Source organism: Corticium candelabrum, chromosome 7, assembly GCF_963422355.1.
Source record: "Corticium candelabrum chromosome 7, ooCorCand1.1, whole genome shotgun sequence".
NCBI lineage: Eukaryota > Metazoa > Porifera > Homoscleromorpha > Homosclerophorida > Plakinidae > Corticium > Corticium candelabrum.
In genome coordinates, this window is record NC_085091.1 from 5,669,561 (window position 1) to 5,682,971 (window position 13,411).

At 37.6% G+C, this 13,411-nt stretch overlaps 1 protein-coding gene across 2 annotated transcripts; it reads right to left on the reverse strand.

Annotated features, from left to right (window-relative positions):
- Positions 1-675: 675 nt before the first annotated feature.
- On the reverse strand, positions 676-11,845 carry LOC134182257 (hemicentin-1-like). 2 transcript variants are annotated; one of them, XM_062649646.1, is made up of 12 exons: positions 11,763-11,845; positions 7,844-7,936; positions 5,564-5,896; positions 5,241-5,510; positions 4,982-5,106; positions 4,756-4,924; positions 4,378-4,668; positions 4,015-4,305; positions 3,778-3,948; positions 1,470-1,580; positions 1,241-1,351; positions 676-1,158 (listed from the first exon to the last, which is right to left on the reverse strand). In XM_062649646.1, the coding sequence occupies exons 1-12, from the start codon at positions 11,830-11,832 to the stop codon at positions 896-898; spliced, it is 2,298 nt and encodes a 765-aa protein (XP_062505630.1). In that variant the 5' UTR covers positions 11,833-11,845; the 3' UTR covers positions 676-895. The 2 variants fall into 2 exon arrangements, with proteins under 2 accessions (XP_062505630.1, XP_062505629.1); XM_062649645.1 differs by having other exon boundaries at positions 1,241-1,372.
- Positions 11,846-13,411: the final 1,566 nt, after the last annotated feature.

The following is a 13,411-nucleotide window of genomic DNA, read 5'->3' on the forward strand; positions in this document are numbered from 1 at the left end:
CCACCCACCACAACCCCACCACCCCCATCCCCACCCACCCCACCCCACCCCTCCACACACACACACACACACACACACACACACACACACACACACACACACACACACACACACACACATTCACACACACAAACACAAACAAATAAATAAATCAGTAACGTGCCTAAATTGAACATATGTCTGCAATCCACCATAAAATTGCATGACTTCTTTTCTAGTATATGCACCCTTTGCAAAGACACGTAATGATGAAATGTTTAATAAGAGCCTTGGCGATACATACGAGAAAACTCGGATTACAAAAACGATTACTGCAATAAATAAAATCTAGGTTTGTGTTTAGCTATACCCTACCGCACAAAGTAGTTGGCTATCTTGCAAGATATTGCGAAGGTGTGTTCGTACCTACTTTTCTTTTTAAACTTTTTTCCTGTTGTTTAGCGGCTATATCTATAAATTAAAGTCAAGTCTGAAGCTCATCTTGACTAAATATCTCCGTTAGATCTAGGATCAAAATATTCTCGTCCTTACAGACCAGTGTAGCGCCGATTCAAAATCATCACAACGATTTTGAATCGGCGCTACAACAGTGTTGGAGACTGAGTTAAGGTTTAAAACGCAAGTAACATTATATAAAATTATCAACTAATAAAATTGGCGTAACTTTTGTGCAGTTTCAAATTTTTTATTATTAACTTAGAAAGTCTTTGTATTTAATTAGCTTCAATCAGTCACTATAGAAATTTGAAAACTTGATATATGCCTGCTCTTGTATCACTGACAACACATCCCTGCTAATTACATATCAGATTTATGCGAAAACGCACAAACTAAGTACGTGCAAACAAAATTATGCATGCATGAACTAAAAGTTATGCATGTCTCATAGTTTCTACTAGTGATCATTCAAGTCAGGTTCGGTATAGATCGCTTCTGGCCTTTCAGATAAACAATGCTTACGAACGTAAGACTTGTTTTCTTCCATTTGCTCTATCTTTGGAAGCTCAATCGCATTAACATATATATCTTGCTTTTGTTTCGATCGTCTTTGAACAAAAAAGAACACAACTGCGCAGGTAAGGGCCGTAAAGATCGCTGCGGCTACTGCGGAAACTGCAATAATGACACCGGTAGACATGCCTTGTCCTGAATCACTGCCTATAACAGAACGCAATTATGACGACAAAGCTCGGTGAATACAAAATATAGTTTGGCATTTTCTATCTTTGGTCTAACTTACTTAGTACTGGTTTTTGAGAAGACATTGGAGAACTTTCAGAATTTCTGCTGTCTAGTGTACGACCTGTCGCAATTACATTTTCATCTGAACTGGTAGCGTAACCACTTGTATCTATGGTAACAGCATAGTTTGCTACAGGATGCGCACAGACATAATCATAGTTTTTGTACGACAAAGCTCGGTGAATACAAAATATAGTTTGGCATTTTCTAACTTTGGTCTAACTTACTTAGCACTGATTTTTGAGAAGGCATTGGAGAACTTTCAGAATTTCCGCTGTCTAGTGTACGACCTGTCGCAATTACATTTTCATCTGAACTGGTAGCGTCACCACTTGTATCTATAGTAACAGCATAGTTTGCTACAGGATGCGCATAGACACAATCATAGTTTTTGTACATAAACTATAAAAATTAAGAAACATAAATATTTACTAATTAGTGTGCTTTATGCTGAGCATGCATAAATGTAGCTAGAGAAAACACAAACAGCATTTGTGCAAAGTACAATCGACCTTCAGGCCTCAGTCATTAGGTCTAAAATCTAGGGTTTTACTGAGGGAATGGCGCAGTGATAAATTATACTTATCACGTTACTATGAATCAATTAATTTCGCTAGAAGCGTCCACTGACTCCATCCTTACGTCGCTTGTCTGTAAAATTCTTTGAAGGAATGGGAGTGTGACGATATGGTTTACTGTTTTCAGTGATTCAAACTTATCACTATATGACAATCTTTCGCTTACTATAAGGGCATCTATGGCATCTACGACACTTCCGTGGCTTTGCATCAACAGAGGCGTGCAAGCTAGGCGATCAAAGAAAAAATTTTGTTTATCAGCTGTCATTTTGTCAACTATAGCTGTCAGCGAATCGGGTTGTCTACTAGGAACGACCGTGAAGACATTCTCCGTAATCCGTCCTCGGACGTGAATCCTGATCTGTCTTGTTGAAACTTTGAAATTGCTGGTAGTGAAAATCTAATGTCCAGAAGATTCATGCACTCTGATCGAATGGAGTCGTATACGCTTCGCTCGAGGTTGCTGTTTGCATAGTTGCAACAAACTGAGCTGGTCGACGACTCGAGGTTTCGACATAAATAATTTGCTAAGCAACTCAATCTGCCTGAACTTTACAGATGCAGAAACGGAAACAAGCACACCTACTTCGAAGTTCTTATAACTATAAACTGCAAGTAGCCTTGAAAATCAGGCAAAGAGAAACAAAGCGATAATCATTCATTAATTTAGCTAATTTTTGATCGCATATACATGACAGGATAACTAGCCTACAATCTTTCATATAACTAGCCTAAAATCTTAGATTATATTACAAATAAATAATTGTACCATTATCAATTAAAATATAAGTGTTCTAGATATCACTGACCACAGGGTCGCCCACCGTGCTCACAGTGTGCTAGATCCGGCACTACTTACGTCATGTAAAAGAATATAATATGCACTTTACATATATATATATTCTTAAAGTAAAGAAGAGAAGGCGGTACTTATAAACTCTAAATATGCTTATTTTGTCAATATGACCGTCTTACAAAGTTTTAAAAGCTGATTTTTTTCATATCAAACAGTCAGCAAACCGTCAAGATTTGTGCTAAAACTACTTTACTCTGATAATATTAGATTGGTATTATTAATATATATAATTTCTGGACATTATTTTTGACACGGAATTGGTATTTACTAATCAGCACCGATAGCATGCTTCCATTGGCCTAAAACTTTAGTAAATTGTCAGCAAAATAATTGATTAGAACACGAAAACGGATCAAGATCATTTTATCAAAGTAATCTCCACCGTCAAAGCATAGTCTGCATTAATATATATATATATATATATATATATATATATATATATATATATATTGACAAATGTGTGTTTTAAGTACTTTCAAAAAGAGCCGTCTTTATTTTGCAAAGAAGCAAAGCTTGTTTCTTTCTGATTCAAATAGTTCATAAGATATAATATATACATAGTAAAGTTGTTTTAGCACAAACCTTGACGTTTTGCTTTCTTTTTGGTATGAAAAAAATCAGCTCTTAAAACTTTGTACGACGATAATATTGAGGTAATAAGTAATATTAATGGTTTTTAAGTACCGCCTTCTCTTCTTTACTCTAAGAATATATACATGTGTGTGTGTGTGTGTGTGTGTGTGTGTGTGTGTGTGTGTGTGTGTGTGTGTGTGTGTGTGTGTGTGTGTGTGTGTATGTGTGTGTGTGTGTCTAAAGTGCATATTATATTATTTTTACATGACGTCGGTAGTGGCGGATCTAGCACACTGTAAGCTCGGCAGGCGACCCCGTGGTAAGTGATATCTAGAACCTTCTATTTTAATTAAAAATGGTACAATTATCTTATTTGTAATAGAATCTAAGATTGTAGGCTAGTTATATAAAAGATTGTAGGCTAGTTATATAAGAGATTGTAGGCTAGTAATCCTATCATAAATAAGCGATCATAACTACATTAACTAATGTAAAATAGAAGATTCTAGAGTTATCTCAATTGATTACCATTTGTTGAACAGTCAGTGTTTGGTTGACATGCTTCCAAATATATTGATGGTCCATCACATCGTACTCCACTAATGACGCATTTCTTTTGCACAAGTGTCGTGCTATACTGCGATCCACAAGATGCATTACAATTCGACCCTCTGTTAATTTTTATCCAACCGTCGATTACTGTATCATAAAACGAATTAATTTATATCTGTATTTCAAAATTATGAAATTGTCTACATTTGATACCTGGAACGGTTAGTCTATACCATGCATTACTCGATCCTGCAACGTTACTTGCTCTGCAGTTGTACTCGTTAGCATTTTGGTCAGTTCCTTTGTAATTTACCATGAGATAACTGTTCATGTTGTCTTGATAAATTTTATGCCCAACCCAAGTGTTATTAATAGCCACACCGTTTTTGTACCACGTAAACATTGGCTTTGGATGAGCCATTTCGGAGTAACAGGATATAGTAGTTGGGACATAAAATGTTGTTAAATCATCCTTCTTAGTCATGATGAATGTAGTGGGAGGAACTGCAATAATACACATTCATACACAGTACTATTTATACACAAAAGGTTCAATTAGTGGACAGATGAACGAACCCAGAACATCCATGACAGTAAAGAAAGAAATTTTAGAGACGACAGACCTAAGTTCGTATATTCCTTCATATGCTGTTGTCACAAATGACATATTTAATAGAAAATGATTTTTCGAATACGAGGACGTGAATCTTCTATTAGTTGAAGGGTTGACATGGATTCCATTTCTGTACACTCTGAAGTCTAGGCTGCTGTTGCTGCCATTGTAACGTAAATACATGTAACTAGGACGATAGATAACAACGGTTGGAGTGTGTTCAAATTTCAATAGCTCAAATGAGAAAGTATGATCTATAATGCAAATATACATTAAGTGTATAAATATTAAAATTTTAGTAGAACATCAAACATTAATATTCTAAAGTTATAAGCGCATACCAGCATGTCGTACAGCAGATAAAGTTGCATGAAGCGAGTCCGCTTGCCCTAGCAAATTGGTGGCATGGCAAGAGTAGCTTCCCAAGTCAGCGTATGTTACCCGACTAATAATGAGCCATCGGTTTGTATTAATAAATGAGGCTTTTGTTCTTTGTATTAGAACTCCGTTCTAAAACATACAAAATATTATTTTTAAATAATACTTATTATTAATTAATTGATTTACTTTTTTCCAGTTTATAGTAGGTTCAGGTATTCCGTACGCTTTGCACCAAAATGCCGCTTGGAGATTGCCGTTAACGAAATAGTTGAAGCTAATGCTTGCAGGATTTTCAATTATTACGGGAAATACTAAATATAATATAACAATAACATTACACAAATACATTGCGGTTGGTAAACGCATGTAATAGAATCAAACGTTGTATACAAACACATTTTGCTAAGTACCTTATTAATAAATCACGCTAACAAATTTGTTTTACCATGTACTGTGAGTTGAAAACTGCGCTGTGTAGTTCCCAAGTAGTTTCCTGCTTCACACGTGTACCAGCCGGCGTCTGCTTCGTTAACACGATAGAGGACAAGCTCATTTCCATCTTTCGTTATTTTGCTTGCAGCAATTACAGTTCCATCTTTTCTCCACACAATTTTAGGTTCAGGAACTGCAATAGCATTGCACATTAAATTGACTTTGCTGTCCTTTGCAACCGTTTTATGGAAGTGGTTACCATCCATAAATCTGGGAATTAAACCTAAAAATACTAATACTAAATGGTTGTTAATTAATATACTTAATATGGATTACCTCGATATGTTTTCCAATACAATGAAAACCCTTTCTTGACGACGAACCTGTCAGTCAAAAATACTATTAGAAACGGACTCTCCACTATTGCTTCATATGGAGCCTCATTGCCGGTGTATGCTCCAACTAGTTGAGAATCGGTAGTTTTTCCTTTGTACACGTACACAAAGTCAAAGCCATTTTCCAAGTTTAATGATTTAAACGAAAGAATGACGGTAGAATTAGAAGAGGCATCAACAATCCAACTACAGTTTTCGTTGTTTCTGTGGTACATTGGAAACCCATACGACTCTACGTGGCCAGTTAGAGAAGATACAATACCACCACATGGTTCTAACAAAGAGAGAATTCTGACTGCAATGTATAATTGATTTGTTGTGTTTGTGTGTGTGTGTGTGTGTGTGTGTGTGTGTGTGTGTGCGTGTGTGCACGCGCGTGCGTGTGCGTGTATGCACGCCAAACAGATAATGCAGAACTGTAAATTGGCATTCGAGTCAGCAGCAGCAGGATATGAAGAACTGACAAGCGAATTTGGATTGCTGCTGAGTGTTTAGAAGACAAGGGAATGGCTGTTGACACCGATGCAAGTGAACACTAACAGTCTGGATATTGTAGAGCAGATCTCGTACCTTGCATGGTTCTAACATCATTTTGCATTGATATAGAAGTCATGTTAGAAAGAGACTGTGGCATTGCTAAAGCATCTGAAGTCTTTGGATGCTTGCGGAGCCCATCTTCTAAGATTAAAAATCTTTCTGTAAAAAAATTACCATCGAACAGTACCAGAATTGTGGTTTTTGCTATATCGATCAAAGACCTGCATTGGGCACTAAAGTATGCAAAAGTGAAACGCTGCAACTCGTTCCATAATCGTTGTGTGAGCTAGGACTAGATTAGGCGTCATAAGTACTAGTAGTAGAAGATAAGCATTTCAAAAAGGCATTTAGGATCAACATTTGGCATGAAAGAATTTATATCTAACGTAATTCTGAAACCGAAACTCAAATGGCTCGAACATGTGCATGGTTCGCATGGATAAAAGGAAATTGCCGAAGAGAATGCATGCCATTTTCGGAGTTGAGGTTAAAGAGAGCATAATATCGAATGAAGAAAAGGTGTGATTAGATGTTACTACATCGATTATGAAAGCTGTTGTTGTGGGAGATAGGTGGTATATGAGTTGTAAGACAGGAAAAACTGGTAAAAGTATTTTTGCACGCGTATGGAGAGTGTCAGAGACCAGGCACAGTATTGAATGTTCAACCAATAACCAGTACCCATTCAGGAGTTTCAATCTATGTGTGGGAGAGGCTTATGTCGACAAGGAGACCCAACTAGACATAAGAATTTTGTGCCTGTTAAATTTTTAGAACACCGTCATGATGTAGCTCTGAAACATGGGCGCCTCTAAAATTTGAAGATGCGTGTGTTGTGTGTGTGTGTGTGTGTGTGTGTGTGTGTGTGTGTGTGTGTGTGTGTGTGTGTGTGTGTGTGTGTGTGTGTGTTTGTGTGTGTGAGTGTGTGTGTGTGTGTGTGTGTGTGTGTGTGTGTGTGTGCGTGTGTACAGTTTTGATTGCTTTCAATATTTACATGTGGTCTGTAAAACGTACTAAAATTTGATAGAGAGTACTCTAGTAGCAGATATACCATTTATGCTAAATAGGACAACAGCTATGTACTGTATAATTGGTAAAAAACTTGAACACATTTGCAGTAATCTTGCAAGTAATGAATCAACACAAAAGGTGTAATGTTTTCGTTCTGTTGAATTTCGTGCGTGCAAGTTAGAGTCTTGTATATTTTAATGCACCTAAAGTTCTTTCAGGTAAAAACTGTTAGTAAGAATAAACCAAGTCTATATTGCACACCAGTAATAATCCGTTGCGTGCTATATATCTAATTACATATGCCTGTTTGAATCAGCTGATTTTGTACAACCACTAAGATATTTCATTGCTTCCAATAAGTCATCAGACTTGTCATATTGACAACTTGTGTCATGTCAATGTTACTGGTTTAGCACGACGACAAGTTTAAGTTACATCAGGTGTTAATTAAATAAGGTCAGACGTATTCCAGAATTACGAATTATTTTCCAGAAAATAATTAGTTATGTATAGCATTATGAGTATGTCTCTAAACTTAATTAATTACAACTAATTGTGTTATATGCTTTAATTAAAGTACTTACATAGTTTGCGATTGTATCTCTAAAGTGCTGCAGTTCTGTTTGTCTGCTGGTTGTGCATAATTTTGTGCTGCATTAGTGTTTGTGGTTACCTGTGCAGTTATCTCCGGTCCACTGTGGAGCACATTTGCATCTCTTACATGATCCTAAAAGCGTGCCGCCATTTAAGCACTTAAGCGCACAACCTATAAAATGAATACAAATGCAAATTCCAAAATATTTAAAGAACATTTTACTACTAATATTTGCTTTTGACGTAATCCAGTTACACTAAAACCAAATGCAAATAGCATGAGATTGTGCAGATACAGCGCAAGTATTTTGATAATTCAGTACTATCGGAAGATCTCAACGTTGCTCGGTAAATATTAGCCTCGCCCAGAAGCAGTGTTAATTGATTGCATGTTGGGATGCCATGGTGTGACAATGCAATTGCCAAATAACTTCCAATATTGTGTCAAGGAACATGCACTTTCATGAAAGTTTCGCAGATCTGACTAGCAGTTTGTCCAATGCCTTTGGTTGCCACGTACACCTCAAAAAGCCACTGCAGTGCAACTCAAAAGTTATCTTTAATCTAAAATGATATATCTACGTGTCTAAAATCTAGAAAAAATTAATTAAATTTTAGCGCATTTTGAGAGAATGAGAGCAGTCCCTAACTACAGCAATACTATTTCCGGAATAGGGCGGTGTTAGAACACTGATGTCAGTGGAGGTAGAGTAGCACTATCATTCATACTAATTGGTATGGCGAGTGTTTTAGAAACGGCATGTTGGAGCGACCTTGCTACCCTTAGGGATTTGAAAAGCGATTCAGAGAATTCGCAGTTGTCGGATTCTTCGTTGACGAAGTGCCGAAGAATGCGCGAGAGCAATGTCTTGACATCGTACGTCATCTTAACGCGGCAGAAGACCCAACGTTGGATTTGTGGAATCGTATATGTTTGAACCACTCGCTGACAGTTCATCTACTGATGAATTGCCTTCATCTGACGATGTTGACGAACGCAGTGAACATCTGCGTGTCTGATTTGGCGTGCAAAAGCGGAAGTTGCCGATAGATGAAATGTCTCCCCTAGCTAGGTTTGATTGCGGTTACTAACTATGGGTACTGTGCAAAAAGTGTGTGTGTGTTGCAGCAATATCCCAGTAGTTTTCTCCAGAATGAGAGAATACGACGCCAGTTTGCAGTGCGTAACGTAGATCACTCTGATTTTCCTTCCAATTGTCTTGACGTGACTGTACTGCAAACAGCCAGCGTACTATCAGTATCGCCAAGAACATGGAGCGAGAGTGGTACCGCCTATGCACGTGAGCACGTACTTAACCCATCATCACAACCAATGATGCACTGTCACTTTGGCTGTCCGAAGACATGACAGTTTGTGAATGTCCACGCCTCTCTCGTTCGATAGAAACAAGAGCTTATTCTAGCAACCGAAGGTGAAACGATACCATATTTGTCCTTTTTCCTGATCAATAAGCAACTGCATTTACTGTAGCTCTCTCTCACTTCTCGAAGCCAAGCCTCGAGATCTTCCTCCACAGCGGTTGCGGTGTGAAAGCTCTTCCAGAATCAGCGTGCTGTACGAAAACCTCTGATACTGCAACGGACTTTAATAACCTACTCCCTTGCTGCCGAGTTCAAAGATTTGAAACAACTGAGGCTCTTTCTCAAAACAGTGATCTTCGAAGTGACAGCTGCAAACTCCATTGGGTTCTGTTGTTCGTCGAACTTGTTTTCCCAACTTTTTACGAAGCTGTGGATTTTTGGAAACTGAAATACAATAAATCTAGCCTGACAAATTTAGTTGCAGCCTGCTGAAACACAACGCCGCAAAATACTCGACTATAATCAAAACAATGGATAGGGTACTTCCAATGACGTCAACGTGCTTATCCGCCCCATTCCAAAAATAAAAATTAGAGGTAACATTTAACTGCTTTCATTTCTCAATACATTCGCAAAATCTAATTATTATTTTAAAGAACACATTTGTAGATACAGTGTATTTCAATTTAATTTTTGCACTGTAGTTGCCCTTTAAGACTGTTAATTAACGAATGAATGAATGAATAAATGATAGATTTCAGTCGCACCTAAAGGTACAGTTTCCTCCTGACGCTAACATAAAAACAACTAAGACAGAAGACGTAGATCTAACAAACTACAAAATACTCCAGCTACAACAGACAGCACAATCTATGCGACGTGACAGACTTACTAGTTGCAGACTTAATAGCAAATAGTTGAGCCCCAATAATTAATTGTAGTCGAGTAACCGGTTTTTGCTCCTACGACTAGTCTCCAGGACCTTGGTCGGTCCGTTATTGTCGTAAGGGTGTCCCTCATCCCGCCTTAACCCATAACGCCAGCCATAATTTATTAATTCAGCAGAAAGTCAGTTACAATGTATACTATCACTCGAGATTTACATATTTAATGAAGAAAAAAAGTGCAAACCCTTTGCATGCCATAGCTAAGCCAGTGTTTATGGCTTGTGCCCAAATTGTGGTCCTAAAACGGTATCTGCTGCCAATTAACAATTAATTATCCTTCATAGGAACCCTGTAACTTACATGTGGTCAACAGCTAATTAGACTGACTGAGTATCCGTTTTAGTACTACTATGTAATTAGGAAGCTGTTCTTAATTGTACTGCACAGGAAAGAACAAATCCCCGTAATGTATTAATAGACTCCCCGGATGTGGATTCAGACATGTCGTTCAAACGACAATTCATCTGACCAAGATTTGACGGTGCCGTTTGTTCTCAACAGATGTCAGACATCAAATAACAGGATTTTATTCAAAATTGGTGCTGGCTTATAGCAGCAATAAAGGCACTTTTGTTAGTAGGGTCGAGCAGATGTTGCAGCCCAAACAGGGCTTCTTTACCCAATTAAGTTAAACGTATATTTTGTCAACCAAACATCCATTTGCATTTAGAATTTAGAACTCGGTCTTCAGGCATAAATATGTAACCCGATTAGGCCAGCAATTTTGGTGTGATTGACAATTTACAGACAGACATGGACTTTTTTGTAGCATGTTTTCCTTTTCCTTGATGGAACCATTTAGAATGTAATAGTGTTGAAATTTTAAATATATGTATTGACAGACAGACAGATGGACAATAAGAATTAAATACAAAGATACGGTACAGTACAGTAAATTAGTAAGAAAACATTACATATTTCTTTATTTGCGTTTAAATTTAATATCTTTAAAATTTAGATCAATTTTTTATTGAATAGAATCGTTGGTTTCAGTAGATTGTGTGTACAGTTGACTCACAGATAAAAACCTCATATTTATATTTTGCTATATTATTTACATTCTTAGTTAATATATATATATATATATATATATATATATATATATATATATATATATATATATATATATGCTCAATCGATTAGATTTACAGCAGCCACTTGGCCAGCTGACTTTATGCTGCAATATACGTATATCTTGAAAACACTAAAGACATATAGACTGAAACTTATTGTAAAGTTTATAAAACTTTACCGATAGTGGAGAGACCATCCCAATAACATGCACTTAATTTGCTGTCTGTCCATACTGGCTAGTGTAGTATGTGTGCCAACATGGCCGTAGAAATACTTCTTTACCAAAAAACAAATTTACGTGTGTCGCCCATATGCGTGTACTTTTGTTTTACAGTTATTTGATTACACCGTGTTGCGTAGAGAAATTATTACTACACCGTGCTGTGTAGAGAAATATCATATTCAACGTAATAGAGCAGACTGTTATAGCACGTGCAACTGTACCATGTGCACGTGACCGACCCCACTGGCACGTGACAGAAACGCTTGCGAAACTAGTATGGCTACATTGCCGTATCGCAAAAATTTACTATTGCAAATAAAATCCCGCAGGCACGGTAAAATAAAGAAAGCTTTAGTTCGACCAGACCGCAGACAGTGAGCGACGTCTCAGTTATTACACTGTTAGCTAATTGTGACGATCAGTACATGTACCTTCTATATGCTGAAGGCCGTAGAGCACAATCAAGAGCTTGAAAATCGTTTCAGAAGCACTGGTAAACATTACCGACTGCTTAGATTAGAACAATGGCTTGCAGGTCAGGTGACTCCTAATCACACTTACGTAATTACGGGGACCTACACATTATTATAGGGCTGTAACGGTCATTTTTTTGGAAATTCTTTTTTAACTTCAAAAAATAGTTTGATCTTTGAACTTAAAGCATGTCAAGTTTCAAAAATTGTAACGTAAAGAAACCGCACCAAATCTGGAATCCAAAGTTTGCCATTTTATACTCTTGAACGATTTCGGCTAACAGAATGCACATTAGTATTGTATTGTACACATAACTTGTACACATAATTTGTTTGTACACGCAACAGTAGTTACACATAATCTCTCACGATTCTAACGCTAATGACGGTTCACGGCAAGTTCGGTCCCCCTGAAGGGGCCCTTCCTTTCTAAGCCCAGATTCATAGTTTATTGTCTTCGGCGAGACTTCTGAAGCAGGGCAGATGTCATATTCAACAGTCAGCTACATTACAACAAGTAAAACACTCAAAATGACTGCGTATAAGAACCAACTTTCTGAAGGCTGACCTTCACTATCGCCGTCAAGTTATCAATATGTATTATAAAAGTTGCCGTCAACCGTGGGAGACGTTCTTACACGTTTCTGTGATGGTTTCCATGTACGAAAAAATTACGATTTCCTTTCTTTCAGCAACGAGAGAACTCTGCCTCCGTAGGAAACTTTCACTTCCTTGTTCTCAATATGGGCGCTGTCGTCAACGTCGCTTCTTCTAACCTCAAATTCGTGACGATGGAACGCCACACAAGCAAGAAACTTGGCGTTAGCGCTTATTTCCGGTAGTTGAATTCAACTGTCGTAGTAGAACTCCCGTATAATGAAACAGATGTCGGAAAGGACTCTTCTACCATTTGGGGCGTTTTCGCCAGGTTTTTGCATTTGTAGCGTTGGTGTGAACTCTGGAAAGCTATCCGACTGACTACTTATCAGTCTTTTGCGTTTCTACAATTCCCCAAACTCTGGTTGCCAATGCAGAATAGTAATTTTTATTTTTAATTTCCTCGTTTTTGTTGCCAAGGAGACGTGGTGGTTGCAGAAAAATGAAGTTTTACCATTCATCATGGCAATGATCGACTAACTAAACTACAGACCAAGTTTCAGGTCAGTAAAAGATTTCCTTGCATTTTAGTAGATTTTTATAACTATTGACTAGAGGTACCAGGTTTGTCCCCGTAATTACGTAATGTGTGCATCCTACTGTCTGTAACTCTGTTTCCCCTAGGCGTGAACTCGGAAGTGAGTAATGAAGTAGAGGTCACACCAGATGTGCTTACTAGAGCACTAAGAGCTGCTCCAGTTGGACCATTTTATACCAATTATCTTAAATGGTTCTAGTTGCTGATTTGTTGGTCTTACAAGATAATTGCATAATATCCGTTGCTTCATCCGTTTGTATTTGATATGCACAACTAATATCCTTCCCTTCCGTTTGGAAGAAAGGCCTGGATAATTTGATAAACAGAAATGCCAGACCTAGCGGTTTCTAACGATACCAAGATTATCGCAAAAGTCCACTAGACAGCAGAGATATTGATGATTTTCAAAGTT